General features: G+C 44.6%; 2 protein-coding genes across 2 annotated transcripts in view; both read left to right on the top strand.

Moving 5' to 3' along the window:
- Positions 1 to 26,478, top strand: part of LOC140723130 (uncharacterized) — a 1,246,679-nt gene that overhangs the window by 366,760 nt on the left and 853,441 nt on the right. The window lies entirely within an intron of this gene.
- LOC140723126 (uncharacterized) lies at positions 1,663 to 19,414 on the top strand. The gene is made up of 6 exons (XM_073037753.1): positions 1,663 to 1,917; positions 2,581 to 2,682; positions 3,342 to 3,411; positions 6,494 to 7,427; positions 7,502 to 7,658; positions 19,334 to 19,414. The coding sequence occupies exons 1-6, from the start codon at positions 1,663 to 1,665 to the stop codon at positions 19,412 to 19,414; spliced, it is 1,599 nt and encodes a 532-aa protein (XP_072893854.1).

A 26,478-nucleotide genomic window follows, 5' to 3' on the forward strand; every position in this document is an offset into this window, starting at 1 on the left:
TGCTTGACACCAGGGTGATCCGGGTGTTTGTTCGGTGGGAGATGAAGGGAGTGCGTTTCACGCCACCTGCCTGACACCAGGGTGATCCGGGTGTTTGTCCGGTGGGAGATGAAGGGAGTGCGTTTCACGCCACCTGCCTGACACCAGGGTGATCGGGTGTTTGTCCGGTGGGAGATGAAGGGAGTGCGTTTCACGCCATCTGCCTGACGCCAGGGTGATCCGGGTGTTTGTTCGGTGGGAGATGAAGGGAGTGCGTTTCACGCCATCTGCCTGACGCCAGGGTGATCCGGGTGTTTGTTCGGTGGGAGATGAAGGGAGTGCGTTTCACGCCACCTGCCTGACACCACGGTGATCCGGGTGTCTGTCCGGTGGGGGATGAAGGGAGTGCGTTTCACGCCACCTGCCTGACACCAGGGTGATCCGGGTGTTTGTCCGGTGGGAGATGAAGGGAGTGCGTTTCACGCCACCTGCCTGACACCAGGGTGTTCTGGGTGTTTGTTCGCTGGGAGATGAAGGGAGTGCGTTTCACGCCACCTGCCTGACACCAGGGTGATCCGGGTGTTTGTCCGGTGGGGGATGAAGGGAGTCCGTTTCACGCCACCTACCTGACACCAGGGTGATCCGGGTGTTTGTCCGGTGGGGGATGAAGGGAGTCAGTTTCACGCCACCTGCCTGACACCAGGGTGTTCTGGGTGTTTGTCCGGTGGGAGACGATGGGAGTGCGTTTCACGCCACCTGCCCGACACCAGGGTGATCCGGGTGTTTGTTCGGTCGGAGATGAAGGGAGTGCGTTTCACACCACCTGCCCGACACCAGGGTGATCCGGGTGTTTGTTCGGTCGGAGATGAAGGGAGTGCGTTTCACGCCACCTGCCCGACACCAGCGTGATCCGGGTGTTTGCTCGGTCGGAGATGAAGGGAGTGCGTTTCACGCCACCTGCCTGACGCCAGGGTGATCCGGGTGTTTGTTCGGTCGGAGATGAAGGGAGTGCGTTTCACGCCACCTGCCCGACACCAGGGTGATCCGGGTGTTTGTCCGGTGGGGGATGAAGGGAGTGCGTTTCACGCCACCTGCCTGACGCCAGGGTGATCCGGGTGTTTGTTCGGTCGGAGATGAAGGGAGTGCGTTTCACGCCACCTGCCTGACACCGGGGTGATCCGGGTGTTTGTCCGGTGGGGGATGAAGGGAGTGCGTTTCACGCCACCTGCCTGACACCAGGGTGATCTGGGTGTTTGTCCGTTGGGGGATGAAGGGAATGCCTTTCACGCCACCTGCCTGACACCAGGGTGATCTGGGTGTTTGTTCGGTGGGGGATGAAGGGAGAAGATGCCGGAGTGGAGAGGGTGTAGTACTCCACCTGGAGCGGTGCCATGATCCGACGAAGGCCGGGGAGATCGAAGGAGGGGAAACCGTGAGCTCCAACTTGTGCACATCGGACCGGTTCGTTAAAATGGACCCTTTTCTCTTTTTGTTTGCTTTCTCTTTACTAACCCATTAGTCAAATTATGATTTATAAAGCTATATCGTTTAATTTTGTATGGTGCACTGTCTGTTGTTGCTTGGTACTGATTTGTAACAGGGTAAAAATCACGCAGCTTCCACTCAAGCAGGGGGTCTCGGGTGAGCTCACACCTCAATCTCACCTGCTTGGCGGGGCCAGAGATGGTTTTCCCCAGACTTACACAGCCAACAGAGCCCGAGTGTTTCACCGTCATCTCCCCGTTGCAGGCGAGCATCATCCCACCGGGAAGCACATTTGTTGATTTCTCTTCTGCTTTCAATACAATCCAGCCACGTCTTCTCAGCAAGAAGCTGCAAAGGATAGGCGTAGACAAATCCACTCTCTCCTGGATCACAGCCTTCCTGACTGATAGAGCCCAGTTTGTACCGCTGGGTGGTTCTCTGCCTGAGGTGGAGGTGAGTGTCAGTGGAGCCCCACAAGGGACTGTCCTGTCTCCGTTTCTGTTCACACTGTACACCTCAGACTTTCAGTACAACTCTGAGTCTGGCCACTTGCAGAAGTTCTCTGATGACTCTGCGGTAGTTGGGTGCATCAGAGATGGGCAGGAGTCGGAGAACAGAGAACAGGTGGATCGTTACAGAAAATATTTCCTACCAAATGCAATAAGCATACACAGCAGTTCATCTTTATGCGACACGTCATAGTCTAATAGTCTCTGCATTATTACTTCATACATTATTATTGCACATTGGTATATTATTATTCTCTATTTTAGTAAAGTTTGCACACTGCTAAGTGTGTTTTGAAATGTTGCTGCCGTAACGAAAGAATTCCCCACTCGGAATCAATACAATATTTATTATTATTATCATTATTCTCTGGTCCTTTATCTCTTTCACCAATCTACTTTCCAGCTCTTTAAATCACCCTCCCCATCTCCCGGTTTCACCTATCACCTCCCCTGCGCCCACATTCTGACTCCCTCCCTTCCTGTCCAGTCCTGAAGAAGGGTCTCGGTCTGAAACGCTGGCTGTTCACTCCTCTCCATAGCTGCTCCCTGTCCCCAGCGAGTTCCAACAGCATTTTGCGTGTATTGCTTTGCATTTCTGCATTTGCAGATGTTCTCCTGTTTGATCAATGCGCACGCGCAGAGGTCGGAGGTCATCCCTACTATCACGCATGCGCTCAGTAGACGAGAGGCTCACAAGAATCGGACGCAGGTAGGATCAGGGCATCCGGGCCGCATTTTAGTCACCTGGCGTCTGAACCGCGATTGAAGGAAAATTACTGAGAGCTCCGGGCACACTGATCCCGCACCCCAGGACAGTCCCGGTCCCTTCCATCTCTCTCCGCCACACGATCCGTACCCGAACCGCTGGGAGCTTTCGGTCGATGAGCGCTGGCCGCGACTCCGCATGCGCATTGCTGGATACTCGGATGGCGGATAGATGGGTTTCTCATACCTTAGCATTTACCTATTAGCCCTCTATTTTTCTAACCTCCATGTACCTATTCAGGAGTCTGTGAAACGTCCCTACCGTATCCGCTTCCACCACCGTCGCCGGCAGCCCATTCCACACACTCGTCACTTTCTGTGTAAAAAACATGTTCATTGGCATTTCCTCGAGTTCATCACTGTCAATCAGTTGGGAGAGGGGATCTGAGTAAACAGAACATCTCCAGGATCATACATGGAGTAACAGGGGCTCTTTGTAATGCTGTGGAACATGACCAGAACTTGAAATAGTACTAAAGGACACAGACAAGTTGAGCCAAGTCACAGATTGATTGAAGGCAGAAATAGCCTATCCTCATACAGAGAGGAATACAGTCAGAGAATTTGATGGTCAGTCAGGACGTCTGATACGTGCCTTGTTAGAAGACGAGGACCTCAAATATAAACATAGAAGTCTACAAAATATTACAGGTCCTTCAGCCCGCAGTAACAGGTAACCTATTCTAGTAACTGCCTCAAATTTCCATACTGTATAGCCGCCTATTTTTTCTAAGCTCCGTGTACATATCTAAGAGTCTCTTAAAAGACCTATTGTATCCACCTCTCCCACCATTGCCAGCAGTGCATTCCACGTACCGACCACTCTCTGTGTGAAAAACTTACCTCTGACATCCCCCTTCTACCTACTTCCAAGCACCTTAAAACTATGCCACCTTATGTTAGTCAATTCAGCCCTAGGAAAAAGCCTCTGGCTATCCACACAATCAATACCTCTCATCACTTTTTACACGTCTGTGAGGTCACCTCTCATTTTCTGTCGCTCCAAAGTTCACTTAAGCCATTCTCATAAAGCGTGTTCTCCAATCTATTCATCATGCTTGTAAATCTCCTCTACACACTGTCTATAGTATCCACATCCTTCCTGTAATCAGGTGACCAGAACTGAGCTAAACACCGTACTCCAAGTGGCATCTCACTAATGTCTGTAACATTACCTCACAGCTCATGAACTCAGTCCCGTGGTTGATGGCCGACACACCATACGCCTTCTTAACAACAATGTCAAACTGCATAGCAGCTTTGAGTGTGCTTTTGACATGGACCCCAAGTTCTCACTGATCCTGTTCACTGCCAAGAGTTCTAACATAATATTATATTCTCTCTTCAAATTTGACCTACCAAAATGAATCACTTCACACTTATCTCTGTTGAACTCCATCTGGCACTTCTCATCCCAATTCTGCATCCTATTAATGCCGTGCTGTAGCCTCTTACAACTATTCACAATATCCTCAACTTCTGTGCCATCAGCAGACTTACTAATCAACCGTTCTACTTCCTCATCAAGGTCATTTATAAAAATGTCAAAGAAGAGGGTCCCAGAACAGATGCCTGCAGAACAACACTGGTCACCGTCCTCCTTGCAGAATATGAACCATGTACAACCACCCTTTCATAATTCCGGATCCACACCGCAAGTTCTCCTTGGATCCATGCCCCATTATTTTCTGATTGAGCCTCACATGGGGAATCTTATCAAAAGTCTTACTGAAAGCCATGTACACTACATTCAATGTTCTACCTTCATCATTGTGTTTTGTTTTTGTATGTAAGACCTGTCCTTGACAAAGCCATGCTGACTACCCCTAATCAGATTATGACTCTCCAAATGCTCATAAATCCTGCCTGCTGTCAGGATCTTTTCCAACAACTTGTCCACCACTGAAGTAAGACTCACTGGTCTATAATTTCCTGGGTTATCTCTACTCCCTTTCTTGAACAAAGGAACAATGTCGTCCAGTGCTCTAGTACTTCTCCTATCCCCGTTGATGATGCAAAGATCATCGCCAGAGGCTCAGCAAACTCCTCCCTCACTTCCCACAGTAGCCTGGGGTATATCTCAACTAGAGTTGAATGGGATAAAATTGTTATGCCAAAGGTCACAGCTCAACATGTAAAATTATGAAAGGGATAGATAAAATCGAGGCAGGGAAGTTGTTCCCACTGGCAGGTTAGACTAGAACTAGAGGACATCACCTCAAGATTCAGGGCATTTGGGATGGAGATGAGGAGGAACTGTTTTTCCCTGAAGTTGATGAATGTGTGCATTTCTCTGCCCAATGAAGTAGTGGAGCTTACCTCAGTAAATATATTTCAGACAAGGCTGGATGGATTTTTGCATAGTACGGGAATTAAGGGTTATGGGGAAAAGGCAGGTAGGTGGAGATGAATCCATGGTCTTATTAAATGGCGGAGCAGGCTCGATGGGCCGGATAGCCGACTCCTGCTCCTATTTCTTATGTTCTCACCACAGACTAAAATCTCTCCTGAAATACTGTCCTTCACCCATTGATGTATTTTGCAAATATTTCTACAGTTTTAAAATGACCGAACACTTGTGTACGGGAATCTTAAACACAGTAACATGTCAGTTTTGCTGTCTCTGTACAGATATTTAAGGAGTGACTAAATATTTTCTCTGCAGCAACAACAACAACAACACAACTGTTTTCGATTATTGGAGATGAAGAATTATCTCATCCCAGCTGGAAATGTGTTTTGTGTTTGAAATGAAGTTTTCTGTTGTAACTCAGTGAAGTGCACTGGAACCGGGGTGCTGAGAACACACCAGCATTTGTTCACTGGAGATCAGTTCTTCAACTGCATTGATTGAACAAGGGTTTCAAACGTCTGACTTTCTGAATTGCCAGAGAATTGATCGCAGTGAGATAACATTCTCCTTCTCTCAGTGTGGGAAGGGATTCACTCACAGCCTACCCGCAGACACGCCAGTGAGTTCACCGTGGAGAGAGGCCGTTCACCTGCTCTGTGTGAGGGAGGGGAACTACTCAGTCATCCAGCCTGAAGATACATCAGCAGGTTCACACCAGAGTGAGATGCTCCACCTGTTCTGACTGCAGGAAGCAATTCATTCTGTCATCGATGCGAAAGATATATCCAAAAATTCACCAGTGAGGAGACGTTTCTCAGAGTGTGGGAAGGCACTGACACAATCAACCACACTACAGAGACACCAGCAGGTTCACACGGTGCCATGGCCTTTCCCCACCTCTGAATGGCAAAACAGAATCATTTAGTCATCTCAACTGAATGAACGTCACCAGTTCACACTGAGAAGATGCCGTTCACCTGCTCAGACTGTGGGAACGAGTTCACTTCGTCATCTCAACTGAATGAACGTCACCAGTTCACACTGAGAAGATGCCGTTCACCTGCTCAGACTGTGGGAACGAGTTCACTTCGTCATCTCAACTGAATGAACGTCACCAGTTCACACTGGGGAGAGGCCGTTCACCTGCTCAGACTGTGGGAAGGAGTTCACTTCGTCATCTCAACTGAATGAACGTCACCAGTTCACACTGGGGAGAGGCCGTTCACCTGCTCAGACTGTGGGAAGGAGTTCATTTCGTCATCTCAACTGAAGGTACATCGGCGAGTTCACACTGAGAAGATACCGTTCACCTGCTCAGACTGTGGGAACGAGTTCACTTCGCCATCTCAACTGAAGGTACATCGGCGGGTTCACACTGGGGAGAGGCCGTTCACCTGCTCAGACTTTGGGAAGGAGTTCACTCGGTCCTTTAACCTACTGAGACACCAGCTGGTTCACACTGGGGAGAAACCATTCATGTGTTCTGACTGTGGGATGGAATTTATTCGATCATCTCAACTAAAGAAACATCAGCGAATTCACATTGGGGAGAAACAGTTGCCGTGTTCTGAATGTGGAAAGGAGTTCAATCGGTCAAACCAACTGAAGGCACATCAGCAAGTTCACACTGGGGCGAGTCCATTCACCTGCTCTGAATGTGGGAAAGGATTCACATATTCATCCAAACTACAGAGACACCAGCTGGTTCATACTGGGGAGAAACCGTTCACCTGCTCACTTTGTGAGAAGGGATTCATTCGGTCATCTCAACTGAAGGAACATCAGCGAATTCACACTGGGGAGAAACCGTTCACTTGCTCAGACTGTGGGAAGGAATTCATTCGTTTAACTCAACTGACCGTACATCAGCGAGTCCACACTGGGGAGAAACCGTTCAGCTGCTCTGAATGTGGGAAGAGATTCATTTGGTCGTTTCAGCTAAAGAAACATCATCAAGTTCACACTGGGCAGAAACTGTTCACTTGCTCTGAATGTGGAACGGGATTCAATCAGTCAAACCAACTGAAGGCATATCAGCAAGTTCACACTGGGGAGAGTCCGTTCACCTGCTCTGAATGTGGGAAGGGATTCACATATTCATCCAAACTGCAGAGACACCAGCTGGTTCACACTGGAGAGAAACCGTTCACTTGCTCAGTCTGTGGGAAGCAATTCACTCGTTTAGCTCAACTGAAGGTACATCAGCAAGTTCACAATGGGGAGAAACCGTTCAGCTGCTCTGAATGTGGGAAGGGATTCACCCGGTCATCTGACATGAAAATACATCAGCGAGTTCACACTGGGGTGAGGCCATTCACCTGCTCAGACTGTGGAAAGCCATTCACTCGGTCATCTGAACTGAACACACATCAGTGCTTTCACATTGGGGAGAAACCATTTATCTGCTCAGACTGTTCGCTGGGTCATCAGACTTAAAAATGCATCTGCGTGTTCACACTGGGGAGAGGCCGTTCACCTGCTCTGAATGTGGGAAGGGATTCACTCAGTCATCCAACCTTCTGTCACACCAGCGAATCCACAGTGGGGAGAGGCCGTTCACTTACTCTGTATGTGGGAAAGGATTCACTCACTCATCCACCCTACAGAGACACCGGCTGGTTCACACTGGAGAGAGGCCATTCACCTGCTCTGAATGTAGGAAGGGATTCACTCGGTCATCCAAACTACAGAGACACCAGTTAGTTCACACTGAGGAGAAATCATTTACCACCTTAGACTGTGGGAAGGGATTCACTTAGTCATTTGACTGGAAGCTACATCAGACAGGTCACACCGGGGACAGACCGTTAGAACATAAGACCATAAGATATAGGAGCAGAAGTAGGCCATTCAGCCCATCGAATCTGCTCCGCCATTCCATCACGAGCTAATCCAATTCTTCCAGTCATCCCCACTCCCCTGCCTCCTCCCCATACCCTTTGATGCCCTCACTAATCAATAACCTATCTATCTCTGCCTGAAATGGACCCAGTGATTTGGCCTCCACGGCTGCCTGTGGCAAAGAATTCTGCAGATTCAGCACTCTGTGTCCGTTCTCTGTCATCTCCGTTCTCAAAGGACACCCCTCTATTCTGATGCTCTGTTCCCTGGTCGTAGACTCTTCCACCACTGGAAGCATCCTTTCCACATCCACTCTATCAAGCCCTTCCACAGTTTGATCAGTTTCAATGAGTTCATCCCTAATTCCTCTGCTGATACAAGCTCAGGCCGATTAAACGCCTTCATAGGACAATCCATTCAATCCTGGAATATTTTTTGTGAACCTACAGTGAACCTTCTCCAGTTTCAGCACATCCTTTCTAAGATAAGCGGCCCAAACCTGTACTCCAAGTGAGGCCTCACCAGTGATTACCAACTTTACAAATTACATCCTTGCTTATATATTGTAGATCTCTTGAAATGAATGTTAACGTTGCATTTGCCTTCCAGAACCACAGATTTAACCTGCAAATTAGCTGTTAGGGGATCCTGAACATGGACTCCCCGTGTCCCTTTGCACCTCAGTTGTTTGGTATTTTCTGTCCATTTAGAAGAAAAAGTCAACTTCTTCTGTCAAAGTGCATGAACATACACTTCCCAGCACTGTATTCCATCTGCTATTTCTTAACCCATTCTCCAATCTGTCTAAGCCTCCCTGCATAAAACTACCTGCCCCTCCTCATGTCTTCATGCCCTATCCAAAGCTTGTAACAAAGCCAACAATTCCATCTTCCAAATTATTGGAATATAATGTAAAAAGCACCAGTCCAAGCACAGACCCTGAGTGACACCAAACTGAAATGGTTCCCATTATCCCCACACTTTGCCTCCTACCAATCAGCCAGGGTTCAATCCGTGCTGGAGTCTCCCCTGTAATACCACGGGCACACAGCTTGTTAAGCAGCCTCATGTGCAGCACCTTGTCAAAGGCCTTCTGAAAATCCAAGTGTACAACATAAACCGATTCTTATTTATCTGTCCTTTGGGTTGCTTTTTCAATGAATTCCACCGAGAGTTTCAGTTGTGGAAACAATTCTCCTTTGCCTATCCTGCTTGTTACTTCTTCAAAGAATGCCCACAGATTTGTCAGGCAAGATTGTCCCTTGTGGAAACATTGCTGACTTTGGCCTGCGGTCAGTGGTCGAGGATTAAAGTCAAGTCAAGTCGCTTTTGATTGTCATTTTGACCATAAACTGCTGGGACAGTACACAGTAAAAAAGAAACAATGTTTCTCCAGGACCCTGGTGCTACATGAAACAACACGAAACTACACTAGACTATGTGAGCCAACTCAAGGCTAAACTGGACTACGTAAAGCAACACAAAAACTACACTAGACTACAGACCTACACAGGACTGCATAAAGTGCACAAAACAGTGCAAGGCTGCACAATAATTAATTAAAAATAATTAATTGAAAAACAAGACAATAGGCACAGTAGAGGACAAATTTCAAGATAATAATATGTTGCCCCCTGTGTGCCAGTGTCCGGGACATCTCTGGTCGAGTGTTCAGCATTCTTAAGGAAGTTCAAGGGAAGCTCATCCAGGCTGGTGATCTCAGGGTTGCCACCTGTGCCACAAAGCAGAAACAGGAAGATTGTACAGTTTAACACGTGGCTGAGGAGCTGGTGCATGAGGGAAGGGATACGATTTTCAGATTATTTGAGCTAGAGAGGATTGTGGTTTGTACAGGACTGTGTTAGGGGAAAGTGGACAGGCAGATCTCACACACAAACACATGCAGTGAAGTGTGAGGGAGGAGAGTGAGAAGAGAAAATGGGGATGATGAGGATGGAGTTAGGGCTCCTTCACAAAGTCCAAGACTGACTCATAAACTCAAAGACAGGATAAGAACAAAAGGGAGAACTGCCAAGGAGGATGGCCGAGAAATATAGAGACACAGATTGTGGTGAGTGCTTGGAATGGGCTGCCGGCGGCCGTGGTGGAGGAGGAAACGACAGGGTATTTTAAGAGACTCCTGGATGGGAATGTGGAGCTTAGAAAAATAGAGGGCTATGGGTAAGCCTGGGCAGTTCTAAGGTAAGGACGTGTTCGGCACTGCTTTGTGGGCGAAAGGCCCGTATTGTTCTGGAGGTTTTCTGTGTTTCAGGGAGGTAGATTCTGGAAGGGTGCAATAATGATTCTGTTGTGATGGGTGATTCCTTAGAGCAAGGGGTTTGGATGGGGTGGAGTTTGTCAGGTGTGTTCAGGAAGGGTTCCTGCCACAACTTGTTGATAAGCCAACTAGAGAAGAGGCTGTACTTGATCTGGTATTGGGAAACGAACCTGGTCACTGGGGTGGGGGAGCTCTTTGGCGGAAGTGATCACAGCTCTTATCTGCTTTACCATAGCGCTGGAGAGGGCAGGAGCACACGATTCGTGTAAACATTTAATTGGGTAGAGTGCTTTCAGGCAGAATGTCAGGAGCATAGATTGTGGGCAGGTATTTTCAGGGAAATTCACGGCAGAGATGTCGCATATGTTCAGGGAACAATTGCATGGCGTTCAACACAGGTAAGTTCCACTGAGGCAGGGAAAGCATGGTAGGGTAAAAGAACCATGGTGTACAAAGGTTGTGGCAAATCTAGTTCAGAAGAACAGAAAAGTTTATGAAAGCTTCAATAAACTACAATAGAGTTCTGGAGAGTTACAAGGTGACCTGGAAATTGTAGGGAAGACCTACAGCGGATTGAAACACTTGAGCATACAGACATTAAGAAAGACGATGTGCTGGAGCATTGGAAAGATATTGAGTTTGATAAGTCGCTGGGACTGGGCGAGATATACCCCAGGATACTGTGGGGAACAAGTGAGGAAATTGCAGAGCTTCTGGCAATGATCTTTGCATTATGAACCAGCACGGGAGAAGTACCAGATGATTGGAATTTTGCAAATGTTGTCGCACTGTTCAAAAAAGGGAGTAGAGATAACCCAGGAGGAAATCATGGACCAATGAGTCTTACTTCAGTGGTAGGCAAGTTGTTGGTGAAGATCCTGAGAGGCAGAATTCATGAGCATTTTGAGAGACATAATCTGATCAGAGATAGTCAGAATGGCTTTCTCAAGGGTAGTTTATGCCTTACAAACCCAATCGAATTCTTTTGAGAATGTAGCAAAACAGATTGTTGGAGGTAGAATAGTGGATGCAGTGTACATAGATTTCAATAAGGCATTTGATAAGGTTCCCCATGCGAGGCTGATTCAGAATGTAATGAGGCAATGGGATCCAGGGACACCTTGCTTTGTAGATCCAAAATTGCCCACAGATGGCAATGGGTAGTTGTAGATGTTTCATTTTCTGCATGGGGGACCCTAACAAGTGGTGTTCCACAGTGATCTCTTCTGTGACCCCGACACCTTGAGATCTTTATCAATAACCTGGATGAAGAAGTAGAAAGGTGGGTTAGTAAGTTTGCTGATGATTCCAAGTTGAGGGTGTTGTTGATGGAGTACAGGGTTGTGTGAAGTAACAGCGCGACGTCAATAGAGTGCAGACCAGAGCTGAAAAGTGGTAGATGGAGTTCAACCCAAATAAGTGTTAAAATGTTCATTTTGAATGGTCAAAATTGAAGACAGAATATAATATTAATGGTAAGACTCTTGGCAGTGTCCAGGATGAGCGAGACTTTCGGGTCCGCCTCCATCAGACCCCAAAGTTGCTCTGCAGGTTGACCGTGTTGTTAAGAAGGCGTGTGGTGTGTTGGCCTTCATCAACTGTGGGATTAAATTCAAGAGCCATTTAAGGTTTAAGGTGTTTCTGGAGTAGGATACATGGTCGGCACAACATTGTACAAGTAGGTACAAGGGAGATGGCAGAGGTAAATTATCCACACAGAAGGGAGCGTGTAATTCATTGCCAGTGAAGGTGGTGGAGGCAAATGCAATGGGGTCTATTAAGAGACTTGTACTGTGTTGGTACATGGAGTTTAAAAATAGAGGGCAGTACAGTAGGCACATTCTGGGCAGTTTCTGGAGTAGGATACATGGTCGGCACAACATTGTGGGCCGAAGGGCCTGTAATGTGCTGTAGTTCTCGATGTTCTATGTTCTCTATCTGCTCCTATCAGATTTTCCTAGACCTTTCCCACCCACTTGGCTTCAACTATTAACTTCTAGCTAATCTCTTTCCCGTCCGATCATACCCCCCACCTTTTAATTCTGGCCTTTCCCCCCGTCCTTCTCAGTGCTGACGAAGGGACTCGGCTCGAACCGCGGTCTCTTTATTCTTTTCCATACATTCTGCCTGAGCTGCTGAGTTCCTCCAGCGTTTTGAGGGAGTTGCTTTGGATTTCCAGCATCTGCAGACTTTATCGTGTTCATTCCAGGATTCGCCGACCGTGACCAGGAGATACAGTAGACCAACCTGACAGACTCGCAGGTGGAGTGTTGCCTCACCTGGAAGGGTGAATGGAGCTGAGGAAGGAAGTAAATGGGAGCGTGCAGAACATATCTCGCTTGCAGGGATATGTTCCAAGAGGGAAATTAATGGGAAGAGGTGAATGGAATCTTTAAGGAAAGCAAAAAATAGAGGGGGAGGGGAAGAATCCGCCTACTGTCAGCGTTTGTGTGGCTGCAATTAATTCTTCCTTTTCCCCAGTTTAAAATTTGAATTTTTAACTTTTATTTGTCCGATCTTAGAGGGGAATAGTTGTTTCTACGTCACAATCTTTAAGAAGTGGAAAGCAGCTTCCTGAATCCAGCAATGGAAAGGGGAACAAATAAGAGGAAACACCAGCTTGGGCTGAGCGTCTAGAACATTCGCTGAAGGGTCTCGTCAAGAAAATAGAGAACAACACGGTAAAACTTGATGCTACCTCTCCTGAGATGAAGTCGTTACGAGAGAGTTTTCAATTTGTGCAGGAAAACATTATCTCCCCTGAATTCTGAACTTAAAGCGGCGAGGTGTCAAATCGCGGAGATTTCAGCTCGCGTGGAAAAGTCTCAACATAAGATTATCGATTTGGAAGCAAGATCTCGTCGGGATAATATTCGAATTGTTGGATTGAAGGAAGGGTCTGAGACTGGAGATTTATTAGACTACTTTGCTAACTTGTTTCAATCTCTGTTTCCGGATATTTTACCTCAATCTCCCGACATTGAAAGAGCGCACAGAATTTTCACTTCGCAATCTCGGAACCCGGATAAACCAAGGTCAGCTTTGGTTTCCTTTCTTCATTTTAAAGACCAAACATAAAATATGCAAGGAAACACAGAGTTTTTAAATTTAAAGGTTCTGAGATTCGTTTTCATGAAGATTATCCACGGGAAGTTATGGACCTGCGGTCTAAATTCGTTCCAACCATGAAGATAGCCTATGATAAGAGATTATTCCCATCACTTCAATATCCAGCCCGATTAAATTTATTTCCCAAAGATTCGACTCCACATGTTTTTCTTGATCCCAAAGAGGGATTGGACTATGTTAACTCTATTCCGGTTGTAGCCGAGCTTTGAATGGTTTTAGGACTTTTGAATAGTTGTAATTTCGGAAAGAAGATAAGCTCTGAATATTTCTGATTTGCTTAAGATGTCCTTTGATCGATCGACCATTTAAAGAAGATGTGAACTTTTTGATGTGAATGATGAATGGCTTTTCCGAAATCTGTTTGGTCTACTGAGTGAATTAACACAACGGACAGATTGTTTGATTATTTGTTTTTACTCTCTGTTTTTCATTAATTAAGTGATAGTTTCCATAGTTCATAAGGTCTTTTTCTTTTATGTATCGTTGGGAGTGCTTAGTCGATAGGTAATTAGTTTTTTTAAAAACAGTTTTTCACTGGGCGTGTCAGTTAAATGGAAAATGGTGCTGATTTTTCTTCACTAGAGATTACATACGCATTTTTCTCTTTGTATAATTTTATTGTTTTTGCGTCTTTGGAGATTGTTTCTGCTTTTCCAAGATTGTTTTAAAGGATTAAGTATAAACATTTTTTTCTCTCTGAACTTTTATGCTGGACATGGGGAGCCAGATGTTGTAGAGAAAAACTGCACAGTACAGGCCCTTTGGCCCATGATGTTCTGCTTACCTTCCAATCTACTTCGTGAGTAATCTAATGCTTCCGTCCTGTGGAGAATTCTATTCGTCTTTCACTATAAGCCTATGTAGGATTTTCTTAAATGGCCTAACTGTGTCTGCCTCTATGACTATCCCTGGCAGATCTTTCCACGTACCCCTGGGCTATGAAAAAAAAAACATCTCTGAGATACCTATATTTTCTTCTGATCACCGTAAAAGTGTGCCCTCTTGTATTAGCAATTTCAGCTGGGAATCTGTTCCATGTTTTAATGATTACTCAGCCTCACCAGGGTCCATTGTTCCAGCACAATAATACTCTGTTAAACAATGGAAGGCATCAAAGCAAATTGATATTCAAATTGCATATATTTCAGTTAGAAGCAAGGCCTGTAAGTGGGCAGAAGAACCGGTTAACATGACTTGATATGGCGGTGTGTTTCTTTGTAGTGTTTGGCTTTTTTATATTTAGCAATTTCTTTTCCTTTGCAGGGCTTTTCTATTTTAGGGCCGTATGTTGTTTTCTTTGTAACTTGCAGGAGGAATTAAGGAAAGCTTTTTAAAATCACTGTAAAACGGGCAGCTCGCGGTGTCTCTCTCTTTTGTACTCTATGGGGATGCATTTCGGCTTTTTTGCCGAATTTCGGGCTTTTTGGGGTGGTGGGATGATTGGGGTTAGTTTTGATTCACAGGATCAATTGTAAGATTAATTTTAGTTTTCTTTTTTGGTATTTTTTCACATTACGGAGTCCCGGAGCATGCATATTTTATGTATGGTTGTACTTAACACCACCAGTTTTGATTAGCCTGCGCTGGTATGCGTTCATTTATATGTTAAGTAAAATAAAATAATAATTATGGCAATTAAACAGATAAATGTTATAAATTGGAATGTACGTGGTTGGAATCATCCTATTAAGCGAAAGAAGATTTTAAACATCATTAATCTATTCCAACGCGATATAATTTTTGTTCAAAAAACATATAACAAAACGGGCAATCAAAATAGATTTTTTTTAAATGTGGAAAGGCCTTCAATTTCACGCTACTTGACAAAATAAAACAAAGGGAGCATCTATTTTTATTAAATGTTATATTTTATTTAACCAAGAAGATATTGTGTCAGATATTAATGGTAGATTTTTCATTGTTAAAGGAAAAATTTGTAATAGAAAAATTGTTCTGGTTAACCAATATTGACCTAATGCAGATGATCCTTCTTTTTAAAACAAAATGTATTTGCATTATTGCCGGAGTTAAATGAATATATGTTGTTAATGGGTGGTGATTTTAACTGTTGCTTAAACCCTTTGATTGACAAGAGTTGAACGAATCAGCGACTTCCGAGTTGTTTTGCATCACTTATTAACTCTTTTCTAATTGATTTTGGCCTGTTTGAAATTTGGAGAGATTTACATCCTAATGATAGTGATTATTCTTTTTTTTCACACGTTCACAAAAATATTCGAGAATCGATTACTTTATAGTTGATCCCCGATTTTTGTCCGAAGTCCGGAAATGTGAATATGATGCTATAGTTCTTTTGGATCATGCACCTTTAAGTTTAGCTTTTGAATTGAATGATGTCGCTATTGCAAACTTGCCCTGATGTTCTTCAGAAAATTTATTACAATGTCTGGACTTTGTCGAATTTATTGAGACTCAGATAAAAGTTTTTTTTTTCCTTTTAACAATACGGGAGATGTATCGAAATTGATTATATGGGACACATTTAAAGCATATTTGCGTTGTCAGATAACTTCCTATTCAGCTAAGCTTAAGAAACAGACAAAAACAGAGTTAGATAAGATTCCAAACAAATTAAAGAGTTGGATAATATTTCTGCAGTCTCTCCTAACATTGATTTATTTAAACAGAGTTGAACTCCAATCACAATATAATTTGTTATTAACTTATCCTATTGAAAGTAATATGCTTAAATTGAAAAGTCAATTTTATGTGTTTGGAGATAAAAGTAATAAACTATTAGCATCTCAATTAAAAGCAGCTAGAGCTAAAATACAAATTTTAAAAATTCGTAAGGGAGCTGGTAGATTAGATATTAATAAAAAAATTATAGACTTTTCTATGAAACTTTATAAATCTCAATTTCATGCTCTCTTCATACATGTTGGAAACGCTTTCATATATGTTGGAGTTTGAATTTAATGTTAACATACTGGATTGACTTAAGGGGTAATTAAGGGGGAAGAAATGATCATCCTGTTAAAGGTGTGTTGGAGGACTGTTGGGAACTTCACAAGAAGAGCGTTTTTAGTTTTGGGTGCCTGGTATCACGCTTGAAATATGTGTTCGTTGGGTTATGAAACATGTCCCACAGTCGCGTTCTCGGTAACCCCACCTTGTTTCTTTCAATGCCTTTATTTGATGATAGGATACACGATTTAATAAACTCTAACAATTCTGTTATGCCTGAGAATTTCTTGGTTCAGTATCTCTTAAGGAAATTTATTGAGATAGTTTAATCTTTGTACAAAAGTATCAAAATATAATTTAACTGGGAATGTTGATGTTGCTGTGTTATGCGTGAATTATTGGTAACAATAAAGAAACAACCTTGCAAACCATTTATCAGGATTTACAACAGAATCGCTTGCCATCATTTCGTGCTTACAGTGGGTGGAGGAAATTTGTCCATGTAAAGCTCTAATTTGTTCAGATTCCCTTACGGTTTTGAAGAGCCTGAAAACAGGTAATTCTCGCAGCAGGTCAGATTTACTGCTGGAAACTCATCAAACGTTGTTTCATATTCAAAGGATTGGATTCGGGGTGTGCACTGATTTGGGGTGCATGAAGACACGGTGAGCAGTCGGGACCTGAGGAGTCGGTGGACCAGAGGCATCTGGGAACACAGATTCATAAGTACTTGAAAGTGGCGTCACAGGTAGATAGCGTCGAAATGAAAGCCTTTGGCACATTGGACTGCATAAATCAAAGTATTAAGCACAAGAGATGGGATGTTATGTTGAAGATGTTGGTGAGGCCTCATCTGGTGTATTGTGTGTAATTTTTGTTACCTGCCTGAAGGAAAATTATCAACAACATTGAAAGAGTGCAGATAAAATTTACAATACGTTTGCTGGGACTTGAGCACTCGAGCTTTAGGAAAAGGTAAGGACTTTACTTCCTTTAGTGTTGGGAAGGTATTCGCTGTCGTATACGCTTACGTATATCTTTCGCTGAAAGATTTCGCTGATGTATGCAAAATTATGAATGCTGTTGACAGGGTAAATGCAGGCAGAATTTTTCCTCTGAGGTTGGGTGAGATGGGAACTGGAGGTCGCAGTTTAAGGGTGAAAGGTGAAATATTTAAGAGGAACCTGAGTGGGAATTCCTTCATTCAGAGGGTGGTGAGGGTGGGGGAAGAGCTGCCAGTGGAAGTTATGGATTTCATTGCAGGGAAGTTTGGATCAGTACATGGACGGGAGGGGTATTGAGGGCCATGGTCCAGCTGCGGTTATGGGACTTGGCAGAATAACAATTCGGTATTGAGTAAATGGGCAAAAAGTGTTTGTTTCTTTGTTATAGTTCCCTCTGACTCCAAATGAAGTGTCGATGAAGGGGAATTGTTTGGGTCTGTTGCCAGGAAGAAAGCGGTTCGGTCTGCATTCAATATTCGATAGGTTTCAATTTGATTTCTCCCTCATTTTTCTAAGCTCATCGAGTTCAGGCCTGGAGCCATCAAGAGCTCCTCATAGGTTCAGTCTGTCATTCCCTTTTCAGCCTCCCGAATGCATTGTGTAGAGACTGTCCGAGCTCTCCCCTCTTCAGAATTAAGCCCATGATATTTCTGTATCACTGACAAACAATGCAATGCTATCCAGTTCCCTGAGCCACTGTCCACACATCCCTCTGGCGTCCTGAAGGGTTTCCTCCACACTCGCCATTTGTTCTCAGTAGTCACACCATCACGACAAAGACTGAGAGCTGTCTGCTCGCTGGTCTCCGACACAAACACTCACACACGCACAAAGAGACGGACACACACACACATGCGGACTCATATAAACACATAGACATGCAGAAACACAGAGATATTTTAATAAAGAATGCATTTGAAACTTTAAACTTCTTAAGATGGAGGCAGCTATTTTGCAAATTGTTTGAGATTATTCTTGCTCCGGAAAAATCTAATGTGCATGTGGGGATATCGTCGGGTTTGGGGGTGCACATGGAAATGGGGCACACTGATTAGCGGATGTGCGCATAATTCAGGATGTGTCGCGGCATTTGGGGTGCACACGGATTTCGGAGTGTTGATGAATTTGGGGTGACACTGATTTGGGTGCTGCTTGCGCGTTTCAGGGTGCACATGGATTTGGGTTTGCACACGGATTTGGGGGTGCACGCTGTTTTGGGGAGTCCGTCGATTTGGGGATGTGATGATTCTCAAGGTTGTTTCATTTATAAATAATTTAATAACGAATGCACTTTGAACTGTGATTTTTCTATTTAATTTAAACATCTATTCTGTGAATTGTTTGAAATGAGTCTTGCTCTGGGATAATCTAATGTGCATGTGGGAGTGTCGTGGGGATGGAGTGTGAACAGATCTGTGTTTGTCGTTAGAGTTTAGGGTGTTGGCATCTTCGGGTGAGCACGGAACTGGGGGTGCAGACTGATTAGAAGATTGCGCTGATTTAGGGGTGTTTTAGCGAATATGGGAGTGCAGAGGTATTTGTGGATGTGCGCAGAAATAGGGGGTTGTTAGCGAATATGGGGGTGTCAGTGGACTTAGGGGCATCTCCTGACATGAAGATGGGTTTGCAGAGGTGCGCAGATTTGGAAATGTCAGCGGATTTGGGGTTCCACACGGATTTTGGGATTTGGTAGACGTGGAGGTGTTCATGGATTTGGGCTGCGCGCGTATTTCACGGTTCTCAGGATGTGGCGTTGTGGTGAATAAGAAGTTGTTTCATTTATAGATGATTTTGACAATAAGTGCAGCTTGAACATTGAATTTTGTTCCTGCTAAATTATTAATGCGAAAGTGTTTGAAATGATGCTTGCTCTGGTATAATCCGATGTGTATGTCGGTGTGTCAGCGGGTTTAGGTTGCACATGGAATTGGGGTACACACTGATTCGGTGGATACAGATTTGAGATTGTGCGCTGATTTAAGGGGCCGTCAACGAATATGCGGGTGAACAAGCATGTGGACGCGTGCTTGGTCTTCGAACTTTGTTCTTGCTGTGCTTTAAGCTATTTTGTGACGTGTTTGAAATGCTTCCTGTTTTGGGACAGACTCATGTTTACGTGTACCACGGCTTTGGGATCCGCTAGGATTTGGGGATGTGAGAATATTTCGGAGTTTGTCAGCGAATGTGTGAGTACACAGGGATTTTGGGGTGTCACTTGTTTTGGGGGTGCACACAGATTTGAGGGTTGAATGAGGGTTTGCCGATGAGCAGGGTTTTACGGGTGTACACTGGTTTGCAGATATATGCAGAGTTGGGAGTGTTGGCAGATTCAGGGGTGAACACTGACTTTAAGGAGCTGCTGGATTTGGAGATGTGTCGTATCTCAAGGTTGTTTCTTTTAAAGATAAATGCGATATGAACTTTGACGGCTATACCTGTTTTTTTTTAAATGGAAGCGGCCATCTTGTGAACTATTTGAAATGATTCCTGCGTTGGAATAATCTAATGTGCATGTGTGAGAATCAGCGGGCTCGGGTGCACAACGGATTCGCGGGTGCAGACGGATTTGAGAATATGCGGTCAATTAGGAGTGCTTTGGAGAATATGGGGGTGCACAGGGATTTGGGAATGTGGACAGGAACGGGTGTTTGCCAGATAATATTAGGGATACATGCGGATTGAGGGCACACATGAGCTTAGATGCACACGGATTTCGGGGCGCACACATATTTGTGTGTCGGTGCAAATTTGAGTGTGTGCAGAGATTTGGGAATGTCGGCGGATTTCAGGGTGCATACAGATTTTGGGGGTTCGGTAGTTTTGGAGCATACGTTGGGGGTGTGTACATATGTCAGGGTTCTGAGGATTTGGACGTGTGACGACTATCAGACTTGTTTTCTTCAGAGATAATTTAACAATAAATTCATTTTTGAACGTTGAAGTTTGTTCTTGCTATTTTCTAAGGCGGAGGCAGCCGTTTTGTGAACTATTCGAAATGAGTTTGCTCTGAGATGATCCAATGTGCAAGTGTGTCTGCTGATTTGGAGCTCTGACGAATCTCAATGTTGTTTCTTTTGTACACAGATTAATCATGAATGCAATTTGAATTCTGACCTCTGCTCTTGATTTTTATGGTTCAGGCAGCCATTTTATGAAGTGTTTGTTATGAGAGTTCGAGAGCAAGTGCAGTTTGCGGGGACAGATGAGAAAGGATTGAACCGAGGGGATAAATTGAATTCGAGGTCTATGCATACGTATATAGTGTGGCCGGGTCAGGCAGAGACAATGGGTCGATCCACACAGAGACACAAAAACACGCTACACAGAAGTGTAATTTCTTATCCGCCTGTCCAGCGCTCCGCCGTGTCCTTTAAAACGTACGTGGTGATATGGTTGAAACATACTCAACCCCCTACTAGACTTTATGTTCATGTATTAGGGTTAAGAGTGGGTCCTTGACGAGCACCGAAATGTTCTGACTGTGACTAAGTCAGTGAAGATGTTGAAGGGTTTTGTGGATATAAATGCGTTTATTCACCATCACAAGCAGATCTTTTCTTGGCGACCCCCTCGTTAGAGTCCCCCAAACACAAACTATTCCAAGTGTTTATACTTTCGAGGAGAATGGTAACAGTAGGTGATTCAATACAATTTTACAAACAACAATGACATAATTTACTTCAATATTCTGTGTCTCTCAATTGGCTCCATTGAAGTACATATTTACAGTGGGAGCACATTAAATTGATAAGAAACCACTGAAGGTTCAGTCACCTTTGTTGGGACAAATTAATTCACACAAACAGTCCAAACATTGCACTAGTTAATTATTTATTCGCAATCTGTCACCACGGGGATTGCACCCGCCTGACATAATTGTTTTGTAAATAATTTTAAAACAGTTATTTTAAAATCTGTTGAAATGTGTCCCTGCGGAGTCGCTAAATGTTATTAAAAACCGCAGGCATGTGTTGCCTTAACATTTCATTGCGAGAGATCGCCTGTAGCACAGTGGGGACAGGTCACTGGACAGAGAAAATGCCTGCAATGTTGGATAGGTACAGTAATGTGGAGAAAGTAATGTACGTGTTCATCGCCGTCATTGGAGTTCCTGGTGAGTGAGCAGAGCAATTCATGTTTGGTCTTTCTGTGTTTTAACCATGGAATCTGTTGACATTCGAGCTTCTAACTGTATCGATCTAACTTGATATCATTGGACAAATATCCTCTGAATACACTACTGACAAGACCGCAGCTAAACATCCCTTCTCAATAACATGTGTAAACTCTCGTATCTCCATCGAACGTTGTTCGTGATTTCAATGACACCTATTTCGCTGTAGAGTTGTCCCATGTGGGGACAGGCAGCTCTCCCGCAAGCTGTGGCTGGGATGGGTTTACATTGTAAAGTTCACTGTTTCTGAGTTATCGATAAGAGAGAAACCCTGGTCCTGTGTTTGTCGTCTCCCTGTGGAGTTGGTCACAGTCGAATCTCACTGCCTGTCGGTCAATAATTGGGTCTGATCATCTGAACCAGTGTCCACGGATCTGCTGACGAGAGTTATCGAATTGAACTCCGCTGTAGAATTAATCCATTAACTGAGACGCTCAGCTTCAGGTTACCAAGTTGTTCCTGCTTTCTCTCTGAGACGCGTCGTAAATTGGGGCACCGCTTCGTCCTGTTGAAAAGTCTCGGTCCAGAACCGAAGTTTGTTCAATTCCATGGATGCTGCCTGACCTGCTGAGTCCCTTCAGTATTTTGTCTGTGTTGCGCCCTTCAGTATCCCTTCCCGGCCCCATCAGATGCTGAGTTTCCAAGGGGCCTGGTCAGTCACGGTTAAATCAGTGAAACCGGCCACGTTAGTGACTGGAATCAGGATCAGCACCGATCGTTGTTGTTCATGCAGATCGGTTTTATCGCCGACGATTGTCTGCACATGGTCTTATCTCCACACTGAAGAAGGAAGGTCAGAGACAGTGTGACCAGTGTCTCATGTTAGATTAACAGCCGTTCCTAGACTGTGGTGCTCGAGATCTTCAGCTGAAACACGATCCCTTGAGGAATGGGTTCAGTAATGCCCGGTATCTGTTCTCTCTTTCTATCTCTCCGTCTGTCTTTCTCCAACGAATTTAGTGGCGATTGTGATCCTGTCCCGGGGAAAGTGCGGCCTCTCTACCTGCACCACTCGCTACCTGGTGGCCATGGCAGTGGCGGATATGCTGACCGTTGTCACCCAAGTCATTTTCTCTCAAATCAATGGGTATTACTTCCCGTGGAGTTTTCTGAGCATCTCCCCTGTGTGCAGTGTTATGTATGTACTGAGGTTCACAGCCACACACTGTTCTGTCTGGTTCACCGTCACTTTCACTGTTGATCGGTTTGTCGCCATTTGCTGCCAGATGCTGAAAACAAAATATTGCACCGGGAAAACTGCGGCTGTGGTTCTAACAACAACCGGCGTACTGTCCTGTCTGAGAAACGTTCCCCGATACTTTATAAGTACTTTTCAATACTTCAATAATCTGTGTCGGACAACTGGTTCCTTTGAAGTACATATTTACAGTGGAAGCACATTTAATTGACAAGACACCTCGAACGGTTCGGTCACCTTTGTTATAACAATCTAACTCCCACAAATGATCTAAATATTATTCATTAATTTAATCACAATCTGTCATCGCAGGGATTGCACCTGTCTGACGTAATTGGTTTGTAAATAATTTAAAAACCTTTATTTTAAAATCTGTTGAAATCTGTCCCTGTGGAATTGCTAAATGGCTTTTAAAAGCCCAGGCATGTGCTTCCTTAATGTTTCATTCCGAGAGATCGCCTGTCGCACAAAGAGACAAATCACTGGCCAGAGAAAATGTCTGAGATGTTGGATAGGTATATCAGTGTGGAGAAAATATTGTACATGTTCATTGCCGTCATTGGAGTTCCTGGTGAGTGAGCAAAGCATTTCATGTTCGGTATTTCTGTGTGTTAACCGCTGTGAAACTGTTTAAGATAATGTTACAAGCTTACAAACTGATCATCACTGCACAAATATCCATTAGAGATATCGATCTTGTCAATTTCACATTCTGAATTTTCATATTTAATAACGTGGAACTAAGTCTATGTTTCTCCTCTAACTCTCGGGATCGAATAGAACGCTGTTCTTGCCTTGAACGACACCTTGACCAGAGATGTCCCAGTGCTGGGGCCAGGGATCTCTCCGGGAAGTTGTGACTGGGAGATGTTTGCATTCTGAAGTACACTTATCCTAAGTTATTGATCAGAGGGAAACACTAGTCCTGTGCTTCACGTCTCCCTGTGGAGTCTGTCACAGTCGGATCCCACTGTCTGTTGGTCAATTATTGGGTCTGATCACCTGAACCAGTGTTTACGGATCTGCTGCCGTGTGTTATCGAATTAAACTGCGCTGCAGAATTAATCCATTAACGGAGCAAGTCAGCCACAGGTCACTAAGTTGTTCCTTCTTTCCCTCTGAAACCCGTCATAAATAGGGGCAGAGCTTCGTCCTGAAGGAGGGTCTCGACGCGAAAAGAAAGATCATTCAATTCCATGGAAGCTGCCTGACCTGCTGAGTTCCTCCAGTTTTGTGTCTGTTGCTCCTCTCTGTATCCCTTCTCGGCCTCATCAGATGCTGACTTTCCAGAGTCCTGGTCAGTCACAGTTAATTCAGTGAAGCCGGTCTCATCAGCGACCGGAATGGGGATCAGCACCAATCGTTGTTGTTCATGCAGATCGTTTTTATCGCAACGATTCCCCACTCATCGTCTTATCTCCACACTGAAGAGGACAGGTCAGAGACAGTGCGACCCATTTCTGGTGTTAGATTAGCATCCGTTTACAGATTCTAGCAGTCCCGAGTTGTAGCTAAAGCACGATCTCATGTTAATTCCCAGAGAATGTTTTCAGTAATACCCAGTGTCTGTTCTCTCTCTGCAGTGAATGCAGTGGCGATTGTGATTCTGTCCCGGGGAAAGTGCGGCCTCTCTACCTGCACCACTCGCTACCTGGTGGCCATGGCAGCGGCCGATCTACTGACCATTGTCCTCAGCGTTATTTTGTTTCGAATCAAAAGGTATTATTTCCCGTGGAGTTTTCTGGACATCACCCCTGTGTGCACTGTTATCGGTGTGCTGATGATCACAGCCATACACTGTTCTGTCTGGTTCACCGTCACTTTCACCTTTGACCGGTTTGTCGCCATTTGCTGCCAGAAACTGAAAAGAAAATATTGCACCGGGAAAACTGCGGCTGTGGTTCTAACAACAACCGGCGTACTGACCTGTCTGAGAAACGTTCCCCGATACTTCACACGGGAACCCAAGGTGATCATCGACAATGTACCGTGGCTCTGTAAGATCATGGACAATTATTTCACTGACCCCGGGTGGGTAGCATTTGACTGGGTCGATACGGTTTTAGTTCCGTTCCTCCCTTTCGCTGTGATCCTGCTGCTCAACACTCTGACAGTCAGGCACATTTTAGTGGCCAGTCGGGTCCGTAAGGGGCTGAAGGGTCAGAGCAAGGGGGAAAACCGCAGTGACCCGGAGATAGAGAGCAGGAGGAGGTCTGTGGTTTTACTTTTCACCATTACCGGCAGCTTCATCCTCCTGTGGATGGCGGTGGTTGTAAATTTCATATATTATCATGTCTCAGGGAAAGGATTCAGTTTCAATGATTCTGAATGGATCTTTCAGTACGTCGGGTTTGTCCTGATGAATTTCAGCTGCTGCACAAACACATTTATTTACGCGGTGACTCAGTCGAAATTCAGGGAACAGGTGATCAGCGCGGTGAAATATCCCGTCACTTCGGTGCTTCAGTTCATTAACGGCGCCGCATCCTGAGTAGTCGCCAGAGGCGGCGGCAGAGTCTCCAGTCCGGGCTCCAGATCCTCAGATTCACCGCCTGATCTCCCAGGTGTGTTATTCCCGGGCGGATTGTCCCATCGACCGGCAGTCCGGGACGTTAAGATATTGTGTGTGTCGGGAGGGGCAAAGCACCGTCCAAGAGAGTCAGAACCTCATTCTTCCCGCCAGATGCCAGACAAAGAACTACCCCGGAATGCCGCCCACACATTCGTCTGCGGATATGTCCATCTATTCCCATTCCGCTCACCAACTTCACTGTCAGACATTCCGACAAGACGGCGCGTGTCGAGTCAAATGCGCGTTTACTAACCAAATGTGAATCACATCAATCCCCACCTTCACCTTGAATGATTGACTAAATTTTAAAAAAGGCTTTCGATTAACGGCGGTGGACACTCCAATTTAAAGGCGCATTCCCGTTATCAACTGGACTGGACTATGGTGTAGAGAATTGGGAAATAATATCCTCACTGCTTCTGTCTTCTAATGAAAGCTGAATTACCCCCAACAAATCCTATTGATTATACGTAATGAAACACAACACTGCGAATGAAATAAAGTCACACCCATGACTTAAGAAATCGGTTAAATGAAATTAATCAAGCCCCCCGAAATTACAAGGAAGCCTGTATGATTTCTTTCCTGATATGTTTCACCCTGAAATAGCATCTGTTTAGCCGTTTCATAATGAAAAAACCTACACGATCCGGAAGCATGTTTTGTAACATGACAAAAGGAATAATTAAGCATAGTAAGTCATGGCGATATAATTCCTTCCCTTCTTGTTTCTCCCATAAACCCAGCACTTTTATGTTCCCATTCTGGTTAATGTCAATATAATTCCGTCCGTTCTTGTTTTACCCCTTTCTCCCCATACACCCAACACGTTTATGTATTCTGTAAAGGTGTACCCATTTTCCCATCAGTCTTTCCATAAGCTCCTAATTCCCAACATACATAACTCTGAACTTCTGATTTGTTAAGAAAAGGGTCTTTATCCACAGTTGAACTTTTGTAACTTACAGTCAACCCACTCATTCCCCTCAATACCTCTGTGTGCAGGGACCTATAAGAAGAAAACATATAAACAAGTACTTGAATATGAATTAATGCCTGGTGAGTTTCCAACAGTAAATCTGACCGACTGCTGGAATAACGTGTTTATGAGTCATCAAAACATAAAAGTAATCTGAACAATTATAATGTTACGTGTGAAGAAATTTTTCCACCAACCTTCAGCTTAAAATGATGGCAACCATTTCTGCTGAAAATACTGATAAATGGTTGCAAAGTAATTTCCCTAACATTGTCTATACTTCA

The sequence above is a fragment of the Hemitrygon akajei genome, unplaced genomic scaffold (genome assembly GCF_048418815.1).
Source record: "Hemitrygon akajei unplaced genomic scaffold, sHemAka1.3 Scf000101, whole genome shotgun sequence".
NCBI lineage: Eukaryota > Metazoa > Chordata > Chondrichthyes > Myliobatiformes > Dasyatidae > Hemitrygon > Hemitrygon akajei.